Genomic DNA, 13590 nt, shown 5'->3' on the forward strand with positions numbered 1-13590 from the left:
GACGAACAAGTAATTCGAAATGCGACCTTGTGAATCCCACCAGTGCCAGCATGGAGTGTTGAAAAACAAAAGAAGGATGAACAATAGAGAAATTTTTCTTCAGTGCATTTTTGCATCCCTTGAGGAAGCCTCGCCAATGTAAAAATAAGCCGTTTATCGGCCTTCAGCTCGTGTTTACGTGATTTATTCCCCTCGTGCGTTGCCCTCGGGCAACGCACAAGGGAAATAAATCACATAACCCCTCGCTTCAGGCCGATAACTCTTACATATCAACGGGAAAGTCAACCAAAAAATTCCCTCATGTTTGTAAGGAAAGGCTTAAACTAACGACCACCATCATTTTTCTAGTGCTGGAAACTGATCAGCAGGTTAAGATCAGTGAAGCTCTTTATAAAATTAAAAAATTTTTGGAGCGGATTCAGAGCCACATCTATTCTGGAACGAAAAACATAAAATAAGAAGTGGCAGCTTATCACTGGTAAGATAAGACTTGAACTGGTTTCAATTCTTGTCACTGTAAAATTAAAGAAACGTTGTTTATATAAGAACTGAAAACCGCTCTTAATGCTAATCTTACCAGTGATAAGCTGTCACTTTATTAATTGGTCACTTCTTATTTATGTTTTTCGAGTTCTAAAACCCAGACCTCTTTTTATTTGTATTTACATTTTTTAAGGTTTTTCAAAATAATAACGGTTACTTTTAAAAGTGTATGTTGAAACATATGAAACGTCAACTCAACAAAATGCATTGCTTCAAAATATAGTATGTGTTTAGATAGATCGCCAATTGCTTTGGTAGCCTATTATGTCACGCTATTTGGCGAATTTTATTATTTTACATAAAGTCACAACCCCGGTCACAACACAACTACCCGGTGGTAAATTGTTGTGGGATCAATTCTTCTAATAGTGTTTCTTATTGAAAGTGTTGAAACAGATTTGAGCCTCCTAAATAACGAATCAAGGAAATCGAGGGGGGTTTTTCTTGCCACATTGGAACACTCCTTTCAACTGGAAATCGCCTTTAAGATCTTTACGTGAGATGAGCATGAGGCAGACCATGTGATCGTATATCTTTCTTAATTGACTCGCGCCAAATCAATGGGTGTTCTCTGATTGGTCAACCAGATATGGTTTATTGTGCCTGTAAAACTCATGGAAAATTCGGGCGTCTTCTGAATTATTATATAAAAGACCACAAGTTTCTATGGTTTAGAGATATGATAAACCACTTGGGATGTTGGAACATCCCGCGTGGTTTATCAGGCCTTAAACCTCGCGATTAACCATAGAAACTTGTGGTCTATTGCTTAAATAAGTCAGCAGCTACTAAGTACGCTTTTAAGTGGTAGTTTCTGCAGTTTCAAGAATTAACTGAGTTATATGGAAACCAGCCACAGAAGTAAGTTGAGTTTAGTTCCCTTTGTGACGACGGCTTTCTTTTTTATAGACAGATTCGGGTTACTTAGCCTGCAATTACAGCCGCCTCTCATCGTCCACCGCCGCTGGGGACGTTAAAGGCCCACTTTCACCCCACAGGCATTGCGTACCGTGGAACAATTTTCATGTATGAAAATCCTGCCAAAGCTTCAATTCGTTCAATCAGATCGCTACGATAAGCAATGCGAATTTCTATAACAAAGAAAAAAAAAACCAGTCCAAAGCCTGTCGGTTGAAGGTGGGCCTTAAATACCCCCAGGGAAGGTGATCGAATGAGAGACGGCTGTATTCGTATTCGGCGGCTGCTGTTGTACCCAATGCACATCCTTTGGGAATAAAACGTTTTGTTCCAAGTATTTCCATATCATTTAAATGTAAATGCTACATTATCATGCAAATGCAACAGACAAACAACCTTAACCCCGATTATTATGTGTCTATGTGTCAGCGAGTGTCTGCGTTACGTGACAGCCGCCCACTAAAAACGTCAATTCAGTCTCCTCTACATGATGTATCAACTGTAATCCTGTCGAAGCATTCAGAAAATGGACAAATATGCCAGCATGGTACAGAAGCTTGTGTCGCTGAGTGTCAAGTTAGTCGCCGTAGATTTTGATCTCACAATCATAAACATACACACTCGTGGAAACTGGCAATTCACTGCTAAGTCTCTGGCATCGCGTGTTCGACCCACATTCAAGCTTTTCTTGGCAGCTGCCTTGGAGTGCAAAAACCTTCACGTTGCTGTGGTGACTCAGTCGCCTCAGGTTTCCCTTGTTCGGGAGGTTTTAGAAGAAACCTTTCCAGAGAGCGATACCGGTCGAATTCACATCAGAGGAACTGATGGAACTTGGAGAGAAGTGAAAGGGGTAACAAGAGAAGGTATTAGAGATTCCTCTCCACGGAATTTTATTGTTGAAAGCCTCTGAAAAACCTTTTCCTAGCTAATTCATGGGCAAATTCATATTTTGTTGGTGCATTTGGAAAAGGATTTGTAGCATTCGTTAGCTGATGAATTACATCCATAATGTATGTTTGGGGGGGGGGGGGGGGGGGGGGGTAAGGGGGTGTTGGATCATAAACGGAATAGATGATCACATGATCACACTTTGCTTTACACTGTTTTCGAAAACGTGTAAATTTAGTGTGCTTCAGTTTTGAATTTACACCTTTTTTGCCCTCTCCTAAAATAAAGATCCTCAAGAAAATTGGTCATTATCAGGGCTATCATTAGGGGCTGTAACCTGTAAAACCTGTTACGGCTGACCTGTTACGCCCTCAATTTTAAGGGTGATGGTTGCTGCAGAATGAATATTCACGGAGCTAAACAAATTGATATTAATTTTATTTATTTGCTGCCTTGTGTTGTCTGTGTTATTGATTCTAAGACGTGTTTTGGGTAAAAATCCAAATCATTTTGTAACAAAAACTTTTGGAGAACATACCTGATCGATTGTTGTTGGATTCCAGTGCCTCAAAAGAACTGCGAAGCGGGGAGAAGGGAAAAACCTCTGGTTATCTCACTTTCGTGCAGACACCAGGGTCAGATCTGACCCTCAGGCTTGGATTGGATATTTTTACAAACATGCAAATCATTAGCGAGGGGACATGTGATTGCTAAGTTGCCATTGGTCCCTTTTGTAATTATCAATTTGATGCGTTTGACAGCTAGTGTCTGCATGAAAGTGAGATTCAAGTTCAAGGTAACCGGAGGTTTTTTCTTCTCGTCGCTTTGCGACTCGTCTTTGTTGCTTTGTGGCTTCTCTCGCAGCTCAAGAAAAATCTCTGGGACCAGGGTATCCGATGCCTTTTTCAGCAACAAAACCCATTGTTCACTGCACCAATGGGATTCTGCTGACCATTTTCATGGTTCTTTGTTGTGTGACCATTCCATCTGGGTACTGCAATTTATCTTTATACATTGTGGAAGGTTATCTTTTTGCCCTGTTTTATTTTCAGTACTTTTTTGATTGAGAAAATAACAAAATTGTGCCTCAGAGTGCAGGAAGATGCATGTCCAAGGGTCTATTAAATTTTAAACGTTTTCTGGGGAAGCATGGCTCCAGACCCCACCCCCCCCAGGGGCTCAGGCTCTCTGGGCCTTCCTTTGCATGGCCTTTGGCCATGTATTTACATGTTAGGAGTGAAATCTTGAGTGTTACACCTGCTGCAAAACTTAATGACAGCCCTGATTATTTCCTTGAGTATCTCCACAGTCCCAACAACTGTAGACCTTAGTTATCGCAGTTTAAGCCGCTGCTAAATAAGTTTTAAAAAATTTTATCTTTGAAAAACTATAGGGACTTAAACCATTTTCTCTGTTCCTACAGGAAAACAGCAGCACATTGAATCTGTTGTCAGCCAGATTAAAAAGGAACAGAAACTCAAGATTAAAAGAGATGAAGTTATTCTCCTAGATGATGACCAAAAAAATGTTGAACTTGCAGAGAGTTGTAAAATGAGGGCTCTGCATATCACTGGTGATGATAGTCTTGACAGACTGCTTGAACTGAGGTAGATGTACACGTTTGTTCTGTTGTGCATAGATGTGTAAGACTTTAAACTTTCAAAAATTCTTATCTATTACAAGGTTTGAATGTGCATGCTTGTGTGGTTACATCTCGTATTTAAAGGAATGACTCTGTGTCTCCAGTATCTAAAATGTAGGTGCATGTGTAATGGCATTGTTTACTTGTAATAATAGGCAAGAATTTAGTCAGGAGAGAAACTGTATTTTGAAAATAGAGGTTGTAATAAATTTAATTTATGAACTATCGGGTTGATTGAGAAGCCTGTACGATGGACAAATAAGGTTTAAATAGCTGGCCTCCGTGTTAAATTATCACCAACAATAGGGACCTACATGTAATAAGCAAGGATGACGACGATGGCTGTGAGAACGTCGTCTAAAAAGATTATTTCTTATTACTGTAATAATTTTGCGATTACTCCATGTCGCCAGGCATGGAAAGTGTGAGTCCACATTTCAAGTATAAATTTGAAAATGGTGTGGATATTTTAGGTAGGGGTTGCGTTGAAAGACATAGATGTTTGGATAGGCATAAAACTTTCATCACCTCTCTAAGACAAGCGCGACCCTTATGTCGCGACAGCGGACATACGAGCCGCGGAGGACATAAGATTAAAAAGGGCGATGTTCTGCCTCAGAGCTGGTCATATCTGGTCATATCTGGTCATAAGGCCATAAAACAAAAGCTTTTGTCAAACCATCATTCGACACCTCTTTGACAAAACTCATGCATTTTACAGACTCGTTCTATTTTGCAATCTGCCGCACAGTAGAGAAACATGGCGAACGGAAACTTTCAATATAATTCTGATCAATTCCACCCATTTACGTATTCCCTGGCATTCTACTCGTCTGGGCCGGCCTACAGCCAGAATCAGCAGTTATTTTGTCCATCACAGAACTCAGAGGACGAGGTAAACGCCAAAGCCTTCTGCGAATCCTTCGTCTACGTCTCATGTAAAATGCCATGGCGATCACTCTCCTCCGTCGAATCTTTTGAAGAGCATAAGCAACAATTAAAAGCTGGAAATCGATGAAATTGAAATATGCCTGCATAAAAGTAGCAAAAATTTAAGAAGTAAGCGTAGCATGATGTAACTCACGCAAATTGTAAACACATGAAGCATTTTCCGGCCGCGCCATTTGATATATCTGCGACGTGTCTACCATGTGCAACGGACATGGGTCATACCTAATTGGATTAATTTTTGTTTCCAGTTTTGGCCACGTCCTGCTTTGGCCTTGATATATGATCAAATGTCTTTGAAAGCGACTCCTACCTTGGAGAGAAAATTGAAAATTTGTTGTCACATGCGTGTGTCCTCCACATGACCTCAAATTTGATCATCTCACGCTGTTGTCGGGATGAGAACAGCAAAAAAATGTATCAAAGCGCACATGCAGGGCGTGCAAAGCCATGGTTCTTGCTAATTAAATGTATTGTTTTGTGGCGTTCTCATTGTCGTTTTGTGGCGTCATCGTCCTTGCTTAAAGCTCCCTAATGTTGTTTAAGGTGGACTTGCGTGACAAAGAGTGGCATTGCTTTGACGCTTCCCTCTACTCGACAGACATTATTATTTTGATCTCTAACCATGTGAAATTTTTTGATAGGAGTTGACCTCATGCTGTACAGTTAACTTTACAAACAAGCTTTTAGTTATCGCCTTTGTACATACACTATTTGGGTAGTACTTATTACTTGTCAGTCATAAAGGTGTCCATTTTTTGTTAAAACAATTTCAATGAACATATTATTATAATTGTACCTCTGCAATACACTTTTTTTCAAAATGGCCACCATTAAGATATTCTAACTTTTCTAGACCTTGATGCCTCGTTGAAGGCAAAATATTCTTTTGAATTTTAAGCTTAAGAACGAGGCATAGAGGGCTAGAATGAATAAAAACAAAAGAATATTTGTCTGCTAAGTATTTTTTGGAAAAAGGTGTACAGTATGCATGGGCTAGACTCCCATAGCGTGGTCTTCTCAATAATTATCAAGAGTTACACAAAATATCTTTAGTTAGTTACTAATATTGATTTCCCGGGCTGTTCCTTCTTATTGTCTTGTCCAGTTCAATAGACCTCTTTAGCCTGTATGCTTTGTTTTCCCATTTCAGACCAGGTGATGTTCTCAAGGGAATGTTTCCTTTTGTTTTTTCATAAGTTATTCATACATAAGCACGTGCATAAGACCACATTTGAGAGAAACTGTTCTCTAGAGTGACATAACATGGTCTGAAATGGGAAACCAAAATATACAGTCAAGCTGTAATGAGGTCTATTCAAGTGCCACAAATTGAACTGGTAAATGTGAGTCATACAGAAGGTTCCTGAAACTTTATTTAGTAAGAGATATAAATTTATAGCATGTTTAACAGGTATTCATACTTTAAAAACATGGAATTTTGCTTACGTTGCATGTTTCATCAATTTGCTTTTGAAATGCTCTTAGAACGAAATTTAGTTTCAGAGAGACTGTGGATTCAGGATAGTGCAGGTCATTGTTGCTATTAGTTTATTTATGACAATTTCTGTGGAGAATGATGTGCAATTTTGATGATTGCGGCTTTTTTGCCATGCAGCGAGTCAAGTAGTGCTGTGTGAACTATAGTGTAAATCACACTCTTATATTAACAACTTACAATAAAAAGAACAATACAAACTTTACTAGTATTCTTCCTTTAATTTATTGCAATAGACATTGATTTCAACTTGGCTCCCTGAAATAAGCATAAAGTGCTAGCTTAGGTTCAGCTTTAGGTTCAGCAATTATATATATATATCTATATATGTATGTATGGAGCAGGGCTGGCGTAGTGGTGAGAGCACTCCCCTTCCACTAATGTGGCCTGGGATTGATTCCCGGATTCGATGCCATACGGGAGTTGAGTTTCTGGGTTCTCTACTCTGCTCCAAGAGGTTTTTTCCCTGGTACTCCGATATTTCCCTCTCCTCAAAAACCATCCTTTGACTTGATTTGTTCTGATTTCAGCTGTTTTGTAGCCTGCCCAATTAGTACAGCACAAGTTTGTGCTTGGCTAAATAACCTTGCAACTTAAAATAAGGTGATTATTATTATTATTATTATTATTGTTGTTGTTGTTGTTGTTGTTGTTATTATCATTATTATTACTATTATTATTATTATTATTATTATTGATGATGTACATGTATGTGTAAACTTGAGCAACAAGCTCATGCTCATGCTCTCACTCACACTTTCGCCTGGCAAGAAGAATCTCTTTAGAGCTCTATTGTTCACATGGGAATGCTTGATCTGCAAGTTGGTGTGCAGCACAACTCTAAGCCCAATACCAACCAGCAGATTCTCCTCAGTATCATCTGAAGGTTCCTTTTTACTTTTTCATGTTATCCTTAAAAAAAAAAAAACAGAGAAAAAATAAAAACAAGCCTATTCTTGTACACTTTTCTTAAATTAGGTAAAGCTTTAAATTTTCTAATGCCTCTACATTTCTTCAACCAGTCTCAAAGGCGGTCTAACGTCACGTCGTGGCCGGGACATAGCGATGATGACCGGGCCCTGATCCGGAGTGCACTGCTTCGACAATGACGCCTGGGACGGCTGGTTAGTGACATCAGCCGGCGCGGAACTGGGATGCTTCACTGGTCCAGGTCTGGGTAACCCTGGCTCTGGCTCTGGGATGTCTTATGCCGTAACTGGCTCAGTGCCGGATCTGCAGTGGTGGCAATTCTAGTCCTGTCAAGACGGTTGTCTGTTGCCGGAACGGCAGAGGTAATCTGATACACAGGAATCACATCCATCTGCTTTGCGTCCATAGGCTTTGGGCTGAGAGGGTCAACTCGACCGAGGGAGTCTGCAACTGCGTTATCCTTTCCACTGATGAACTCTAGCTGAATTTCATATCTAGCCAGTCTCAGAAGCAATCTTTGAAGCCTAGGGCTGGCGGTGGCGATCCTTTTCTTCCAAATCGCTTCCAAAGGTTTGTGATGTTTGAACTCGAACTGGCTCACCATAAACATAGTTATGTAGCCTCTCCATAGCGAATACTACTCCTAGTAACTCTTTTTCGATGTTGGAATAGCGTTCCGCAGCTGGAGTGAGAGTCCTGGAAACGTAGACCACTGGTCTTCCTTCTTGTAGCAATACCGCACGCAAACCTTTCATAGAGGCGTTCCTCAGCTGGAGTGAGAGTCCTGGAAACGGAGACTACTGGTCTTCCTTCTTGTAGCAATACCGCACACAAACCTTTCATAGAGGCGTCTGCTTGAATGACATGCTCAGCCTTTGGGTTAAAAAATGCGAGCACAGGGGTTCTGGTGAGCTCCTCTTTAATGGCATTGAAGGCCCAACTCCATTTCATATCTTCTCGAAGTAGAGGTTTGAGCGGTTGGAAAAGCGGCCTCGTCAACTGGGCTGAATAGCGCTTCAAATAATTGACCATGCCCTGGAAACTCTGAAGACCTTTCTTGTCTTTTGGTGCTTGCATCTGCTTCACGGCTTCCACCTTTCTGTCATCAATCTTCGAGCCCATTTGTGTTACAGTCTGCCCGAAGAATTCGCTCTCCGTTGTCTTAAACTGGAACTTCTTCGGATTGAACTTAATCTCGTTCATTCTTGCCGTTTCAAGCAGCCTGAGTAGGTTAACATCATGGTCCTTGGAATCTACACTTCTCGTTAGGATGTCGTCCACGCATCCGGTGACTCCTTTCATGTCTTGAAGAACTGCATTCACTCTCTCTTGGAGCACATCAGCGCTGACTTTTAGACCAAACGGGAGTCTGAGCCACTTATACTTTCCCCACGGCGTGCTGAAAGTTGTCAATACTGAGCTTTCAGAGTCTAACTGCACCATCCAGTATCCTGATTTGGCGATGACGAGCGTGAAGTATTTTGAGCCAAGGAGTTCGGCGCCAACCTCATCAGTCGTCTTCGTGTAGCATTGGTTCCTTTTAATGCTTGCGTTAAGGTTCTTTGGATCTAGGCAAAGTCGAATCGATCCGTCTGGTTTCGAGACAGGGACAATGCTGTTGATCCAGTCTGTGTGTCGCTCAACTGGCTTAATGATTCCTAAACTGCATAGCCTTTCCAGCTCGTCTTTATAGGCTGCCTTTTTCCTTTCGGGTACTGCCCGAGGTGGGTGTTGTACAGGCCGTCCGGCTTAAGCTGAGTAGGTACTTGCCCCCTGGCAGCTTTCCTATGCCTTTGAATACATCTTTAAACTCAGACAACACATATTCCTTTGTGATAGGCAAACAATGTCTGTTACCATTCAAGATGACAACATCGTCCAAGTCTACGCACGTGAGTACGTTAACCTCGCTGAAGTCTGGTCGTAGGACGTTGACACTCGTATGAATTTGTGGCGTAACGGTTAAAGAAGGTGGAGTCATATCTGGAAAAGCAATGTAACCAACTTTCTGGGCTGTTTCTCTGCCTAGGATAAGATACCATGGAGTGTCTGTCACTTGGCACGTCGCCATCCGTGGCTCCTGACTGTACTAGAATGAATAGCAATTGTGCACGCCCCAAGGTTTGCTACGGGAGATTCACCATAACCGAAGATTTAAATGGAAGTAGGCAAAAGTTCCATGCAACCTGCACCTGAGTCGATCTCACATTTCAGTCTGATGAATAATTCCACCATTTGCTGCACTCAACCAAAGGGGCCTGATGTGCTTTCTAGAAATATCAGTGATGCTTTTGACATGGAAAGACTGGATATGGTGAAACATTGCTGGGTGACTCGATTGTGACTCCATCAGTTCTAGCCCTGCGTAGTAACCTGGCGTTGGGATGTGGGCTAGAAGTTGACTAGCATCGGTCCCTGGCTTCGCCTACAGGCCATAAACTTGAGCCTGTTTGTGTTCCACGGTTCTGCCGGGTTTAGCCATTTTGCTTTTACAACACTTCTGGTAGTGGCCACACCTGTAACACAGTCACGACACTCAGACTTGGGGTGGGCAGGCGTTGCCCCACAGCAAAAACAGCTCTGCCTGTTAGTTCCTTCCTGTTCTTTGGCTTTCGGAGTCTTGCCTTTGTTTGGCCCCTCTGCTTGCCGATTTCCCGCCTTTTCGAAGCTTCGTTTGGACTTTGCGTAATTGCGATGAACCTTGTTGGATGGCTGTAACTGCAGCCGTTGCCGTACTGAGAGTTTTCATCATCGATCTTTGGCAATCACCGTTGTTAATGAGAGTGGCGATCTGAATAAGTCGTTCCGCCGTGAGCGAGTCCTGATCTTCTTCTAAGCACTTTTGATAAACATTCGGATTCTTTAGACGAAGGAGAATAGCGTTCCTGAGAGCCATGTCCTTCGCTTCCTCTGGCCAACCACATGCATCATCAGTGATTCGCCTGCAATTTTCGACGTACTCTGGTAACTCTATATCAGCTTGTGTGAGCACTTTGTACTGAGCAGCTGTGACCAATTTACTCCCTCTGGGTTTGCAGTGCTCCTCAACCTTTTCGAGATGTTTCTCCCACCTCTTGCGATCGTCTGTCGAAAGCGTTGCCTTGTCTAAAATGCTCTGCCCGCGCTCGCCCGACCACTGATAAACACATAAACAAACAAACAAACAAACTCTGGATCTGACTTGGTCATTACAAGACCTCTGCATAAAATCGAAACCTTCTTTTTCCACTCTAGGAAGCGTTGATGAAGTTTTCCATCATTAGTCCAGTGCAAAATCGGTCCTTTTGCAAGAACTTCCATTGTGAGTGCGGTCCGTGAACGCGGCGAAATTCGCTCGAACGCTGTGATGGTCGACTATTGATGACTCGACTCGGTTTCTTGCTCGGAGATTGGACTTTTTACTCCTGACATCATGTTTCCTGGTGTGTTTCTGTTACTCCATGAAGAAAAAAAAAGACTCGTAAACAGGACAAAACTTCCACTTTAGCCTATTTATTCTAAACTGTAAACGCTAGCAAACTTCCAAGGGAAAAACGCGATGCCCCAACCAAAAAACCACACATATTCTCTTGAATATATATATCAATGCGTGTCATGAATTAATTATTCTAGAAATGTTCACGAGTTCTCACGTCCAACATAACAATATAAGCTAATTAACAACCACAATGCACGATGAAATGTCGTATTACAACAATAGCCCTTTTCACGGTTAGTTTTTCTCATTTGCATTACAATGTAATATGACGTGGATGCGAGGCAATTTCGGGTTAAAACTACAAAATAGCCCGAAATTGCCTCACATACATGCTAGACTATATTGTAATGCAAATGAGAAAATAACCGTGAAAAGGGCTATTACAAACAGTTTGAGATCATTGGTTATCACTGTTAAAGCTTTAATTCATTTATTTTGTCATGTACCACCTCTTCAAAATGTCAGCTCCAATTCTGGACTTCTCTCTTCCATGTTATTAGAGCGGTTTTCAATTGAGTCTCGAAAGTAATTAGCGAATTGCTTTGGTTTTGCATTACTTCACTCAGTGATTAGTTCAAAGTTCTCGCGCCACGTTTTCAACTAATCAAGAGTGAAACCAAAACCAACCGTGGCTCGCGCGTGCACATTTTCCCGCGCTGTGTGTCAGCCACTTGTAATTACTTCGAGTTTTGATTGGTTTACTGGATTGTCTCCATCCTTTTTGATTGGCCAAAGTAATTACTTTGGTTTTGGTTTTGGACACTCACTTGAAAACCGCTCTAAATATTAATAGTATGCATTGGATAACTGTTACCCTTTTCCATTTGCCAGGTCGTGTTCATCTTCACTCTGACTAAGAAAAATCGTCCCCAAGACGCTGTCTCTGAAGGGACATTTGAGCTTTCAACGGCAACTTATGAAGCTTGAGCTTAGGACATGAGGGTATTGAAACCCAGAACAAAGGGTTGACTACAAACTAAAGTGAAAAGAAAATTTGATAGTTTACCAAATACAGCAAAACACTCATCGTAACCACTCGTACTCTACATCAGTGATATGCAATATTTGATAATCTTATTTTACCCGTTGATGTTTCTTTCCTCTATTACATCCATTTAGAAATCACTGGTGAACCTTGCAATTTGATTGGCTCTCAGCAGTGCGATTTATTCCCACTCGCACTATTTTTTGCTCTAAATCGCACCATTTCCCCAGCCAATGAGAAAGGAACACTAAAACAAAACAACCAATCGGATTTCAAGGCTTGTTTAAGGTAACCAATCAAATTGCAGGAAAATGAAAGACAAAGAAAACCATCGTGTAGCGAATTTTGCAACTTTTGTTCCTAACTGCATCAATAGAATATTGGTACTGACTAAAATCCTGTGTTTTATTGATTAAATAATTATTGTGTTATTTTTAAATGGATGTAATATAGTGGTAATTGAACTTCGTGTCGTGCAATTTTGGTCTTCGCGTTCGTTCGATTTTGAAATCACACGTATGATTTTAGACCGAATTGCACTCCACTCAGTTCAATTACCATTACTTATTGTTCAGTTTCAGAGATATGAGATATAACAATGATACAGGGAATATTTATTGGCCAAAAGGAACTCTGACAAATCTGACATCCAGATGGGATAACAACTTCAACCTTCCACGTCCTAGCTGGTTGTGCTCATACCACTGAGCTTTATGGTGATAAGCAAGGTGATCTGATGGTCTTGAGAAGGCTCTTTGGTCAGTTTTTTTTTGATCTTCATGTGACCGCGTGTTCCAGTCTTATTCGAAGCCTATGGACTGAACCCTTGCTTGCCATGAAGTCTCAAGTAGGTTCATGATTATGGCTTTTATTAATTAATCATCGAAGATCTAGTCCTCATATTTTCTATTCTCTGGTCATCAGATTGAGATATTCACTGTCTTTTACTTTTCTTCCTTGACTTAATTTAACCAGTTCGGTCAGAAAAAAGGAGACCCTCTCCACATCCCGAGAATCGCAACTGTTACCCTGTCCTCCCATCTCAGTATCTCTTTAGCGGTTTACTTTGCTGTTTACCCCTGTCTGTTCATTATTTTGACTTAGCCTAAGTTCTTTGACTGAGCCTAAGTTGGAGCTATCCCCAAAGTGAATCGGGTATTTTCCGTACGTTTTTGTGCAGCCTTTTAGTTCTTTAACCGCATCAGTGTTTTTTACCCTGCAGCGCCGTCAAATAAGGTCCCCATTGCCTCTATTATTTATCCACTTGGGACACTTGGGAGATAGCTGTTGCCCGTTTACCAGAGGAGAATTGCCTCCAGGAAGTTTCCATGTATATGTTATTTCCATGGTTTGATTGTTTGCGATCGGTCTCTAGATACAAAGATCATTATTGTGCAGTGGACGAACGAAAGAAGTTAATGATATTTTGAGCGATAATTCCGCTTCTTCATAAACAACATTGTCTAGGGTGGGGAAGGGGGAGCGGTATTGTTGGGCCTTTGTTTTAATTAATTGTCCAAAAGGACGAAACTTGAGAGAAGTCTCAACGACTTTTGTCTAGGTGTCTAGGATTACAAACCTATCGGACGTTTATCCAATTTTTTGATAGACAGTGCCTCCCTGATCAACGGTCCCTACATTGTCATGCGCTTCAAAATGATATTTAGACCGCATCCTCTCGCTTTCAACAATGCGTAGACTTGCCACAAGTCGACCTCACGATAACCCCAGAACAAAATGTTTCGGCGAGCGAATCGTGA

General features: G+C 41.3%; 1 protein-coding gene across 2 annotated transcripts; it reads left to right on the forward strand.

The window, feature by feature from the left end:
• Window positions 1-1958: 1958 nt before the first annotated feature.
• On the forward strand, window positions 1959-12624 carry LOC137993002 (uncharacterized). Of its 2 annotated transcripts, XM_068838646.1 has the most exons (4): window positions 1959-2324; window positions 3773-3956; window positions 6968-7040; window positions 11677-12624. In XM_068838646.1, exons 1-3 carry the CDS (start codon window positions 1988-1990, stop codon window positions 7032-7034), a joined length of 588 nt encoding a protein of 195 aa, XP_068694747.1. In that variant the 5' UTR covers window positions 1959-1987; the 3' UTR covers window positions 7035-7040; window positions 11677-12624. The 2 variants fall into 2 exon arrangements, with proteins under 2 accessions (XP_068694747.1, XP_068694748.1); XM_068838647.1 differs by lacking the exon at window positions 6968-7040 and having other exon boundaries at window positions 11677-12618.
• Window positions 12625-13590: the final 966 nt, after the last annotated feature.

Source organism: Montipora foliosa, chromosome 2 (genome assembly GCF_036669935.1).
Source record: "Montipora foliosa isolate CH-2021 chromosome 2, ASM3666993v2, whole genome shotgun sequence".
NCBI classification, from domain to species: domain Eukaryota; kingdom Metazoa; phylum Cnidaria; class Anthozoa; order Scleractinia; family Acroporidae; genus Montipora; species Montipora foliosa.

What these genes read in the sequence shown, in the direction of transcription:
- LOC137993002 (XM_068838646.1), top strand. Translation starts at nt 1,988, where the DNA reads ATGGACAAATATGCCAGCATGGTACAGAAGCTTGTGTCGCTGAGTGTC. An exon ending in GAAAGGGGTAACAAGAGAAG is followed by an intron (nt 2,325 to 3,772) that starts GTATTAGAGATT and finishes CTGTTCCTACAG; the next exon opens with GAAAACAGCAGCACATTGAA. An exon ending in GACAGACTGCTTGAACTGAG is followed by an intron (nt 3,957 to 6,967) that starts GTAGATGTACAC and finishes TTCTGATTTCAG; the next exon opens with CTGTTTTGTAGCCTGCCCAA.